This window comes from Erinaceus europaeus, chromosome 9 (genome assembly GCF_950295315.1).
Source record: "Erinaceus europaeus chromosome 9, mEriEur2.1, whole genome shotgun sequence".
Lineage (NCBI taxonomy): Eukaryota > Metazoa > Chordata > Mammalia > Eulipotyphla > Erinaceidae > Erinaceus > Erinaceus europaeus.
Window position 1 is genome coordinate 82592334 of NC_080170.1, and position 12354 is coordinate 82604687.

General features: G+C 39.5%; 1 protein-coding gene across 1 annotated transcript in view; it reads right to left on the reverse strand.

Annotated features, from left to right (window-relative positions):
- Positions 1-12354, reverse strand: part of POGLUT1 (protein O-glucosyltransferase 1) — a 32025-nt gene that overhangs the window by 13526 nt on the left and 6145 nt on the right. The window contains exons 4-5 of the mRNA XM_007532106.3: positions 9571-9706; positions 5546-5667 (exon numbers count right to left, since the gene is read on the reverse strand). Of these exons, the coding sequence (XP_007532168.2) occupies positions 5546-5667; positions 9571-9706 (258 nt within the window). The remainder of the gene's footprint in view (positions 1-5545; positions 5668-9570; positions 9707-12354) is intronic.

A 12354-nucleotide genomic window follows, 5' to 3' on the forward strand; every position in this document is an offset into this window, starting at 1 on the left:
TCTTTCTTCTCAAGATTGTTTTAGCAATTCTAGGTCTTTTCTGATTCCAGATAAACATCTGTAGCATTTGTTCTATTCTCCTAAAAAATGTGGTTGGGATCTTGATGGGGATAGCATTAAATCTGTAGATGGCTCTGGGTAGTATATTCATTTTGATGATGTTACTTCTTCCAACCCATGAACATAGAATATTTTTCCACATCTCTGTGTCTTTTTCAATTTCCGTGAGTAGTGACTCAAAATTTTCAGTATACAGGTCTTTCACTTCTTTGGTTAGGTTTATTCCTAGATATTTTATTGTTTGTTGCTATAGTAAAAGGAATTGATTTCTGGATTTCATGTTCTTCTAACTTAGTGTTTGTGTAGAGGAATGCCACTGACTTTTGAATGTTAATTTTGTAGCCTGATACCTTAAAGGGAGTTGGGCGGTAGCGCAGCGGGTTAAGCGCACATGGCATGAAGCGCAAGGACTGGCCTAAGGATCCCAGTTTGAGCCCCCAGCTCCTCACCTGCAAGGGAGTTGCTTCACAGGCAGTGAAGCAGGTCTGCAGGTGTCTATCGTTCTCTCCCCCCTCTATCTTCCCCTCCTCTCTCTATTTCTCTCTGTCCTAACAGTGACCTCAGTGATGGCAACAATGATAACTAGAACAACAGTAAAAACAAGGGCAACAAAAGCGAAAAATAAATAAAATTTTAAAAATAAATAAATAGGGAGTCGGGCTATAGCACAGCAGGTTGAGCGCACGTGACGCAAAGCGCAGGGACCCACGTAAGGATCCCAGTTCAAGCCCAGGCTCCCCACCTGCAGGGGAGTCACTTCACGGGTGGTGGAGCAGGTCTGCAGGTGTCTATCTTTCTCTTCCCCTCTCTGTCTTCCCCTCCTCTCTCCATTTCTCTCTGTCCTATCCAACAATGTTGACAACAATAATAACTACAACAATAAACCAACAAGGGCAACAAAAGGGAATAAATAAATAAATATTAAAAAATAAATATATAATCATGTGGAATTTCCCCACTCACAGAAAGTCATTTTTAACAACATAATATTTCAGTGGAAGATTTCCTTCCAAACACTTCTCTCTACTAGGTTCTCTCAACTTGAGGAAAATGTTGTCTCTCTTCCTCAGGGGAGCCTCTCATCATATCTACAGATATTTTAATTTTTTTAGTCTTATTATTTAAAGACAAATTTACTTATGAGCAAGGAGAGAAAGAAAACCTGAGTACTGCTTAGCTCAGCATAAGGTAGTGCTGAGGATTGAATTTGTGGTTTCTCGGGCCTCAGGCATGCAAGTTAGAGTTCTAAAAGGCTGAGCTATCCCCCTAGACCTATAGACACTTTAAACTGTCACTACTAGTAAACTGCTACTAGCATTTAGTGGGTAAAGACCAGACATATTGTTAAACAGTCTACAGAATACCCATTACAGTCTCCTAGAACAAAGTATGGTCCAGCTTAAAATGTTAATAGTACCAAGATTGATAAACCTGGCTTGAGAATACAAAAATTATACTATATATGCTTTAGGTGCATTCTTTCTGTCTAGGGCATATATTATAGACAATCAGAACAACCAACATAGCATTTATTGTGTCCCAGGGACTATTCTAAATGTGTTACACATATATTAACTCATTCTCACAATCTCATGAGGTGAGTTTTATTATTCTGATAGTTAATGTCCTTGAGGAGGTTAGTAAGAATCTGAATACAGAGTTCCTGTTTTTAAACTCTATGCTACCCACACTTCCCGTTCACAGCACTCCATTTCATAGCCAGGTCATAACTCATTACATTCCTTACTGATGGGACTTTCCAATAGTTTCCAACTTTTTGTTTCTAGAAGGAACACTGTAGTAAATGCCACTGCACAGCCATCCTTACACAATTATCTAATAAACGTCTCAGGATAAATTCAAGAAGTGAAGTGGCTGAGAGTTGGGCTATAGTGCAGCGGGCTAAGCGCAGGTGGCTGGCGCAAAGCACAAGGACCGGCATAAGGATCCCGGTTCGAACCCCGGCTCCCCACCTGCAGGGTAGTCACTTCACAGGCGGTGAAGCAGGTCTGCAGGTGTCTATCTTTCTCTCCTCCTCTCTGTCTTCCCCTCCCTCTCTCCATTTCTCTCTGTCCTATCCAACAACAACAACAACAATAATAACTACAACAGTAAAAAACAACAAGGGCAACAAAAGGGAATAAATAAATAAAATAAATATTAAAAAAAAAAAAGAAGTGAAGTGGCAGGGTCCCAAGATAGACACGTTCAAATGTTTGATACAAACTGCTACACTATCAAAAATCTATCAATTTATACATGGGCTTTGAGCATGGATTTTCTTTCATCTGGGAAACAGATTTAATATTCATGGAGTTGAACTATGTATCATCTCTTTCTTTTCCTTTGTCTCATCCTCCCTACCCACCTACCCACTACTCAAAAGACCTATTTTGTCCCCCATGCATGCACTAGCAGCAGACATCATAGCCTGGTGCTATGGCATAAGGTGGTGCTTGAAATAACAAAGCAGAAGGGGGACGGCAGTGGTTCACTGGGGTAAGTGCACATAGTACAAAGTGCCAGGATCCTGATTTGAGCCCTTGGTTCCCTACCTGTGGGGAAGTTGTTTCACAAGTGGTCAAGCAGGTCTGCAGGTGTCTCTCTCCCTCTCTCACTTCCCCTTCCCCTCTCCTCTCAATTTCTTTCTGTCCTATACAATAAAAATGGAAAAAAATAGCCACCAGGAGCAGTGGATTTTTAGTGCAGGCACTGATCCCCAGCAATAATCCTGGAGGCAAAAAAAAAAAAAAATGACAAATAACAAAGTGGATTACAACCCCTATATTTCAGTACAATACAAATGCTAACAAGAATGAGGTAGTGTCATATGTGCTCAGGTAGAGATATTTCTGAGCCTTACCAGCTAGGGGGGAGGTGTTGCCTAGGTTAGGGATATCTGTAATTTTTTTTTTATGAGGATATATCATTTCACTGTAAGAGAAAGGTTATTTTTAAAGATTTTAAAGGGGGGGGCAGGTGGTGGCACACCTGGTTAGACGCATACATTACAGTGTGCAAGGACCTGGGTTCAACCCCAGTCCCCACTAGCAGGGGGAAAGCTTCACAAGTGGTAAAGTACATCTACAGGTGTCTCTCTTCCTCCCTGTCTCCCACTTCCTTCTAAATTTCTCTCTGTCTTATCAAATAAATAAATAAATAAAAAGTTAAAAAATAAAATTTTTTAAAAAAATAAAGAATGTATTAAAAGAAGGAAAAATATATAAAAAGATATTTATGGGGCCCAGGTGGTAGTAGTCCTGGTGGAACACACGTTACACTGTGCAAGGACCCAGGTTCAGGTCCCTGGACCCCCACCTGCAAGGGGCAAGCTTCATGAGCAGTGCTGCAGTGCTGCAGATGTCTCTCTTTCCTTATCCCTCTCTATCTCTCCCTTCCCTATAGATTTCTCTATTTGTCTCTATCCAAAAGATTAATTAATTAAAATAACATTTGTATATATTTGAAAAACACTAGAGAAATAAGGCCATGGATAATGTAGAGGGAAAAAAAAGTTAGCGAGGAGCCCAGGAAGTGCCACAGTGGATAAAGCATTGAACTTTTAAGGACGAGGTCCCAAGTTTGATCCTGGTATCTATCTCATAATGTGTCAAAAAGATACTCTGGTTCTCTCACTTCCTCTATAACAAGTACATAAGTAAAGAAATAAATCTTTTTTTTTCTTAAGGTTTAAGATATTCCCTCAAATTATGTTCAAAATCAAAACTAAATAATTAATGTTCTCAATATTTGGAGAATAAGAGTAAAGGGAACTAATAAATTAGACAAAAACATGCATCTAGAAACCTGGATATGGTTCCTGGCCTTGATCAAACCAAGGTCTGGGCCTTTATCCTTCATGCTCTCATTCTTTTTTTTTTTTTCCCCTCTTCTTTTTTTTTCATGTTCTTATTCTGAAATACGAACTGGAGAAAGAAAATTTCCATTTCTAATTCTATGAAATAGGAGACCAAGTTTTATTTGTGTGTTTGTCTAGTTTAGTTTAGTTTTCTTGCTCTTATTGGAGTTTCATCATTCTGGACCAACTCTTTCTGACAGAGATAGGAGGTAGGAGGGAGATAAAATAGGGGTGGGGTGAGGGAGGGAGACACCACAGCAGCTAGTGTGATGAAAGCTGGCATTGAACTTAGATTATATCCATGGAAAACTGACACTATCCCAGGTGAGTTATCTTGATAGATCAATAAATCATTTTTTAAAAAATATTTTTAAAACTATATTTATTATGAGAAATACAGAGAAAGAAAAAGAAGAGAGAGGATCAGAGCATTTCTCAGTTTTAGCTTAAGGTGTTACCAGGGACTAAACCTATGACCTCAGGGCCTCAGGCATTCGTGTTGGTATTCTAACAGGCTGAATCATCATCCTGGTCCCCAAGTTATCTTGTAAAATAGTTTCTAAGTTGTATCAACTGTAAGACAACAACAATAACAAAATTTTGATGCAAAGGGTTCTAATCATCGCAAGAACTGCACACCACATGTTTCTTCATGGAATGCACATTCTTTTTATCTCTTTTGACTCTCCAGCCACACTTAGTACAGGTGAGGAGACAAAATTAAGAAAATTGATTGCTTTCCCTATTCCTGAGAAAAGACATAAAGACTATGTCTCTAGCTGTTTGATAATTAAGTATCAATGTTCTTTGACTCATTAATGTATAGTGTAAGCAGGTGAGAAATGTCTGCAGTTAGAATGACAATTATGAATATGAATTCTGAAATGATGTCAGGGGAAGTCATCTGAAATGAGCTTTTAACTTATAAGACACTTATGCTCACCCATGCCCACTTAGAGAAAGAAGTGAACTCTAATTATCCATGCAATACTTTTCCCCCCTTACTGCTGGGTAGTCATGCCTGCACAATCCCACCACTTCTGGGAAACCTGTTTCTTTTCCTTCCTATCTCAGATAGAAAAAGAAAGACAGAAAAGGAGATAAGGGAGGGCAAAGATGCCACAGCAGTGTTATACCACATATGAAACTTTCCCTTTGCATTGTGTTCCTAGGTGATGCCAGGTGCTCAACCCAGGTCCTTGCACATGGTAAAGTATGCACTCTACTGGGTGAACTACTTCCTGGGCTCAATTTTTTTTCTGACTCTAAGTAATTTCCTATCTATCCCCACAACATGGCCACTTATTCATTTCTGATTATGAAAGTAACTCAGCTCAGTCTTATTTAGAGAAAACAATACAGAAAATTCTTTTTTTTTTAATTCTGATGATCTCTTCAATGCAAACATTACTGATATTTTAGATATGCACTTTCGTTTTTGTCAGTGACTATGCAAATATCATTAGATCTATACAGACCTGCACTGTATGTAACTGTATGTTTATATTTATACTATGCACCAATTTCTATCTATTATTTTTAACTTAAACTTTTAATCATTTAAAAAGAAATATTCCCTGTTTTATTTCAAGAAGACCCATAAAAGGGACAAATAAAAGGACTTACCTTAGCAGGTCTTCTCTGAAGAGATCCCATCGTCCTAGTCCTGTAGGATAAATTGGCCAAACTGCAGGTCCTCCTTCCCAAAATGTCCAAGCAGGATACATGATGTCATAGTATTCTGATGTCTTCAATAATAACATAAAGGTCGTCCCAAATCAGTCTCAGTACAAACCAAGAAGAAGCAAACTACATTCATATCACAATATCTTCACAAAGGTCTCAGTGTCACTTTGCCAAAGATATAGTTTCCCTACTTTGCAATATCTGAGCTCTGGGCATTAAAAAGCATAAATGGGGCAGGGGAGATAGCATAATGGTTATGCAAACAAACTCTCATGCCTGACGCTCCTAAATCCCAGGTTCAATCCCCCGCACCACCAGAGCTGAGCAATGCTCTGGTGTTTCTCTCTGTGTCTCTCTTTCTGCCTTTCTCTCAAAAATAAAATAAATAAAATATTTTTTAAAAAGCATAAATGGTCTTTTATGATTCATGTGCTCACTGAGGCCTAGGATTTGAAATTACATGAGATATATATTTCCAGTTCCCCTCAGAAGTCTGTTTTTCTAAAGCACACACACTGTTAAGAGGTTTTTACTTAATATACTCAATTTACTTAATATACTCAATTTTAAGTGATCACATAGATTTTTAAAAAGCAGATACTTGGGGCCGGGTGGTGGCGCACCTGGTTGAGCACACATGTTATAATGCGCAAGGACTCAGGTTCGAGCCCCCAGTCATCTACTTGCAGGGGGAAAACTTCATAAATGATGAAGCAGTGCTGCAGGTGTCTCTGCCTCTCACTCTCTCTATCCCTACCTTCCCTCTCAATTTCTGACTGTCTATATCCAAAAAAAAATAAAGATAGTAAAAAAATTAAAACAATAATTTTTTTTTTAAAAAAGGAGATACTTGCTCAGCTTCAGCATATGGTGGTGCCAGGGGTTGAACCTGGGACCTTGACCTGGGACCTTAACCTGGGACCTTGGAGCCTCAGACATGAATGCTTTTTGCCTAACCATTATGGTATCTCCTCAGTCCTAGACTTCTCATTTTTAAATTGCTACTACACTTGCAGAATGTATTATCTAATCAGTTTTTGTTTATTTTCTTATTTGCTTATTTAGTACATCTAATTATTTATTTTGAATAGAGACAGAGAAATTGAGGGAGGGATAGAAAAGGACCAAGAAGGAGTCCCACCTGCAGCACTGCTTCACCACTTGTGAAGCTTCCTCCCTTCAAGTGGGGACCAAGGACTTGAACTGGAGTCCTTACACATTATAATATATGCACTCTACCAAATGCAACACCACCTGACCCCTCTCAGTTATTTTCTAGCTGAGCCTTTTAAGAACAAGAATTAGGGGGGCTAGACAGTGCAAGGACAGGGTCTGAGCCCCTGATCCCCACTGCAGGGGGGTTGGTTCACAAGTGATGAAGCAGGTCTGCAGGTGTCTAACTTTCTCTCTCCCACTCTCTCCCCTTTTCAATTTCACTGTGTCCTATCAAATAAAAAAAAAAAAAAAAGGAGGGGGAATGGCTGCCAGGAGTGGTGGATTCATAATGTCTGCACTGACCCCCCCCCCCAGCAATATCCCTGGTGGCAATAAAATAATAAATAAAAAGAGCAAGAACTAGGAAATGCAATGATTAAGAGTGTGGACTTTTGAGACATATTATATGAGTTTGAATGCTCACTACTCCTTAGTTTTCTTACCTTTATAATGGGATAAATAATGAGTAATATCATCTAATAGACTTTTTTAAAATATAAATGAGTTGCTATACATAAAACTTCGAACAGTCTCTGGCACACAGTAAGTACCAAATAATTATTACCATCACTTAGTACAGTTAGCTCACATTGACTGGTCACTAAATTGGACATTCACTGATTGGTGTCAGAAGTGCCAATGGGTGTCATGGGGACTAGAGTATGATCTCATATTTCATGAAAAAAAGCTTGAAAGTATTTGTTTCCTGTTTATGGTTACTTCTGTTAAAATTTGGGTCAGTGATAAATCCCTAAACCTACTGTTTATTCTCTCTTCTGCCTGGCTAATCTCAAATTATTTTTAAAATGGTAGGCAGTTCATCAAGCACCTGAAGCATAATAGAGTTGACATACTAGAATGTCTTCTTTAAAAACTAGGAATCAGTTATTTATTTATTTTTAGAGAAGGAATAATAAAAAGGAAATTAGTAGACTAATGGACATATTTGACTATTACCTACAGCAATAATGGATAAATAAATGAGTAAACACAAGTACAGAATCCTTACTGACTTAAATGGGAAACTCTATCTGCTCTCCTGGAAGGGTTTTGTGACGAACAAGACGTAGTACTTTTGAGAATGAGGCTAAGTTGTGGGAAATGTAACACGAATGTGATCTCAGCCATACAGGAAACTAACCTTGCAACACAGAAAGCTAACCAATCCAGAGAAAAAGTAAACTATGAAAAAGAAAAATTGAGGATTAAAGCCCCCTCTGTTTTGGAGAAACCAAACCTGAGATGATATTCATGAAATCAAAAGGGACTTCCACTCTTCCCTCAAGAACTCTTCCTCTACTCTCTTCTGGCCTCTCCCAGACTCACCTCTAGATGTGTCCATACTTAGTCTCTAGAAAATCCCTACTAATACACTATCTGCATGAACCCGACAACTAAGTATTAACTGCTCCAAGTTCTCTAAGCCTAAAAGTTAATCTTAGTATTCCTATCTGCTCCCCACCACCAACTGAATCCAAAATTTACCCACCACTAAACCACTGCCACACACACACACACACACACACACACACATCTCTCTATAATATCCTAGGCCTATGCCTTCAACACACTGATTAATTCAAGCTATTATATGGCATCTTCAGTATTACTACTAGCCATGATAGTCACCTGGGATATACAGTATCAGATATAATAGAAAATACATATTATGGTTTGTCTATGCATTGCAGTTCAACAACAACAAATAACTTTTTTTTTAAAAGAATTTATATATTTATTCATGAGAAAGACAGGAGGAGAGAAAGAACCAGCCATCACTCTGGTACATGTGCTGCCGGGGATCAAACTCAGGACCTCATGCTTCAGAGTCTAGTGCCTTAGCCACTGCGCCACCTCCCGGACCACACAAATAACTTATTTTAGTGAGAGAGAGATACACAGAAATAAAAATCAAAGCACTGCTTAGCTCTGGCTTACAGTGGTGCTGGGGATTGAAGCAGGGAACAAAAGAAATTTTTTTTGGAGCTTGGACTCCTGTGTGTATGCATGACATCATTGGTTTCTGGGCTGATTGTTCATTCAGACATAGAGATAGAGAGAGGAATGAACACAACACTGGAGTTTCCCTAAGTGCCATGGCATCTCCTATGTGGTTGATGCTGGGGCTAGAATTGGGATCATGTGTGATAAGGCATGCACTATACCTGGTAAGCTTTCTCTCTGGCTCAATAAATACTTTCTTAAATAAAGGTATTCCATAAAATAAGCTTTATTAGGTGTTCCCTCCCAAGCTCTATAAGCACGCTAAACCTCACTTCTAATGTCTTACCAGGGTCTCAGGCCTCTTTCATTCCCTTTACTCCATCCCCAGTCCTATGAACACATAAGCAAGGGACTGGGTGGTTGCACATCTGGTTGAGTGCACGTTACAATGCGCAAGGACCCAGGTTTGAGCCCCGAGTCCCAGGGAGAAAGCTTTGCAAGTGGTGAATCAAGTCTGCACGTGTTTCTCTTTCTCTTTCCCTTTCTCTATCCCCCACCCTTCTCGATTTTTGACCACCTCTATCCAATAAAGGTAATACAAAATAATAAACACATAAGCAATGTTATTTACAAGTCCTCAAGTCATTTCTTCAATCTTATTGCCTAACATTATGAAGGACACAGACCCATTTCTTAGCCTGAGACCCCATTCCCACCCACCAAACTCCTTGCATGGGACAATCACCTTCTGCTCCTACCAAAGCAGAGCAATCTTTAACCTGTCGCCTGGCTCTTCCTGTACTTACCTTACTGAAGGAGAAGACAGGGATGGCAGGTTCCATCCATTTAGGGACCTGAGGGTAATCTCGTACATTGATCACCATCTCCATGTCAGGGAGGTGTCCAATAACTTCCAAAATAAAGTGTTCAACACCACTGCACCTGCCAAACAGAAATTCCAGATTCATTACAGCAGTGCCAGCTTTAGGACAAGGCAGAGTTTCACAGGGGCCAGGGATATAGATCAGTGGCAAAGCATATATTTCACAATTATGAGAATCTGTGTTTAATCTCAAATCCCCCAACCCTTAAAAGAGTTAAGGTAAGGCAGAGTTTAGATCACCAGCCTATTATAAAGTTGCCTGGAAAAAAAAAATGCTTCTAAAAAAAAAAAGATGGTTCCAGGGGTGGGGGATAGCGCAGTGGGTTAAGTGCACTTGGCGCAAAGCGCAAGGATCTGCGTAAGGACCCGAATTCCAGCCCCCGGCTCCCCACCTTCAGGGGAGTTGCTTCACAGGCAGTGAAGCAGGTCTGCAGGTGTCTATCTTTCTCTCCTGCTCTCTGTCTTCCTCTCCTCTCTCCATTTCTCTCTATCCTATACAACAACGAACGACATCAACAACAACAATAATAACCACAATAAGGCTACAACAACAAGGGCAACAAAAGGGGGGAAAATGGCCTCCAGGAGCAGTGTATTCATCGTGCAGGCACTGAGCCCCAGCATTAACCCTAGAGGCAAAAAAAAAAAAAACCCAAAAAGATGGTTCATATTGAATAAATCATCTTTCCCGATCAACTGCAACAGCTTACAATACTAAACAAAAATCCCCAACTGTATTACCACAAATTTGAAGGGGGCATTACTGCTATTCCCACCAGCTATTCTCCATTCATTGCTGTTTTTTGTCTATTTGGTCCATATGAATGGTCTGATTAGTAAGCAAGTTACAGATTCTAATAGGAACTGAAAGATGTTAATTTTCTAATTGTAGCCTTTAGGTTTTTGATTCTTAAAAAGACAATTATTATCTTTAATATAATTAAGTCTCAGTTTATCAGGAAAGATAGTAAACATTTAATTAGCCTCAACATGAATACAAAATACTATTCACTCTGAATATAGAGCCATTTATTTATTTATTGGATAGAGACAGAGAGAAATTGAGAGAGACAGTGGAGGGTAGACAGCATAATGGTTATGCAAACAGACTCTCATGTCTGAGACTCCACCGTCCCAGGTTCAGTCCCCCGCACCACCATAAGCCAGAACTGAACAGTGTTCTGGTTAAAAAAGAAAAAAGAAAGGGAGAGACAGAGAGAACTACAGTACTACTTTTCTACTTGTGAAGGTTTCCTCCTGCAGGTGGAGACTAGGGGGCTTGAAGCTGGGTCCTTGCATATTGTAATGTGTGAGCTTAAGCAGGTGCACCACCCTCCAGCCCCAATATAGAACACTTTGAAAATCAGTTTTGCAAGTCAGAAAAAAAGTGTCATGCATATACTTATCAAAATTGTAAAATGATTTCTGAATAGATTTCTCAGGAATGCTAGAGGATTTCTTGAAAAAGAAGATGTAGTGAATTATCCAAGCGAGCTATTTTTGTCAGCCTGGTTACACATATACACACACTCTCTACTTTTTAAATTTGCCATCAGGATTATCACTGGGGCTCAGTGCCAGCACTACAAACCCACAGCTCTCAGTGGCCTTTTTTTTTTTTTGTATTTTATTTGATAGGACAGAGAGAAATGGGAGGGGGGATAGAGAGGGAGAGAGAAAGAGAGACACCTGTAGATGTGCTTCACCACTTGTGAAACTTCCCCCCCGTTAGAACCCGGGTTCTTATCATGCATGGTAACATGTATGTTCACACTGGAGCACCACTCAGTCCCCCTCCTTCACTCTTTTTTTTTTTTTGCCTCCAGGTTTATTACTGGGGCTCTGTGCCTGCACTACGAATCCACTGCTCCTGTGGCCATTTATTTATTTATTTAAACAGGACAGAGAAGCATTGAGAGGGAAGGAGAAGTTAGAAGGAATGACACCTGCAGATCTGCTTCACCACTTGTGAAACGACCTCCTGCAGGTGGGGAACTGGAAGCTTGAACCAGGATCCCTGCATGGGTACTTATGTTTTGTACTATGTGCGCTTAACCTGGTGCACCACTGCCCAACCCTACTCCTTTACTATCTATCTCTGTTTCTCAGTCTCTGCTTCTATCTAAAAAAAATCCATTTGTACATAAAGATTTAACTGCAAAAATATTAATGTTTCACAAACATAAGCAAAGATGATTAGCTGTGTTAATTATAAGAAAAACCAGTGAAATAGATCACTTTTCTTTTTTTAAAATTTCTTTATTGGGGGATTAATGTTTTACAGTCAACAGTAAATATAACATTTTGTACACACATAACATTTCTCAGTTTTCCACATAACAATACAAGCCCCACTAGATCCTCTGTCATCCTTTTCCAGGACCAGTACCCCCCTCCCCCGCCCCCCGGACCCATCCCAGAGTCTTTTACTTTGGTACAATACACCAACTCCAGTTCAGGTTCTACTTTTTTCACAGATAATTTCACGTAATTTTTCACAAGTCATTTTTCACCCATTAGACTGAAAAGGCTCCAAGGGTCTAATAATATTCACTGTTGGCCTTATGTCAGAAGTGAGCAGTGCTCTGGTCTCTCTCTTATTCTTTCTTCTCTCATAAGTAAATAAAAAAGTAAATCATTAAAAACTACTACAGACTTCCCACATCACCACCTCTGACACTTGATAACCAAAATATAATTCTGAGTA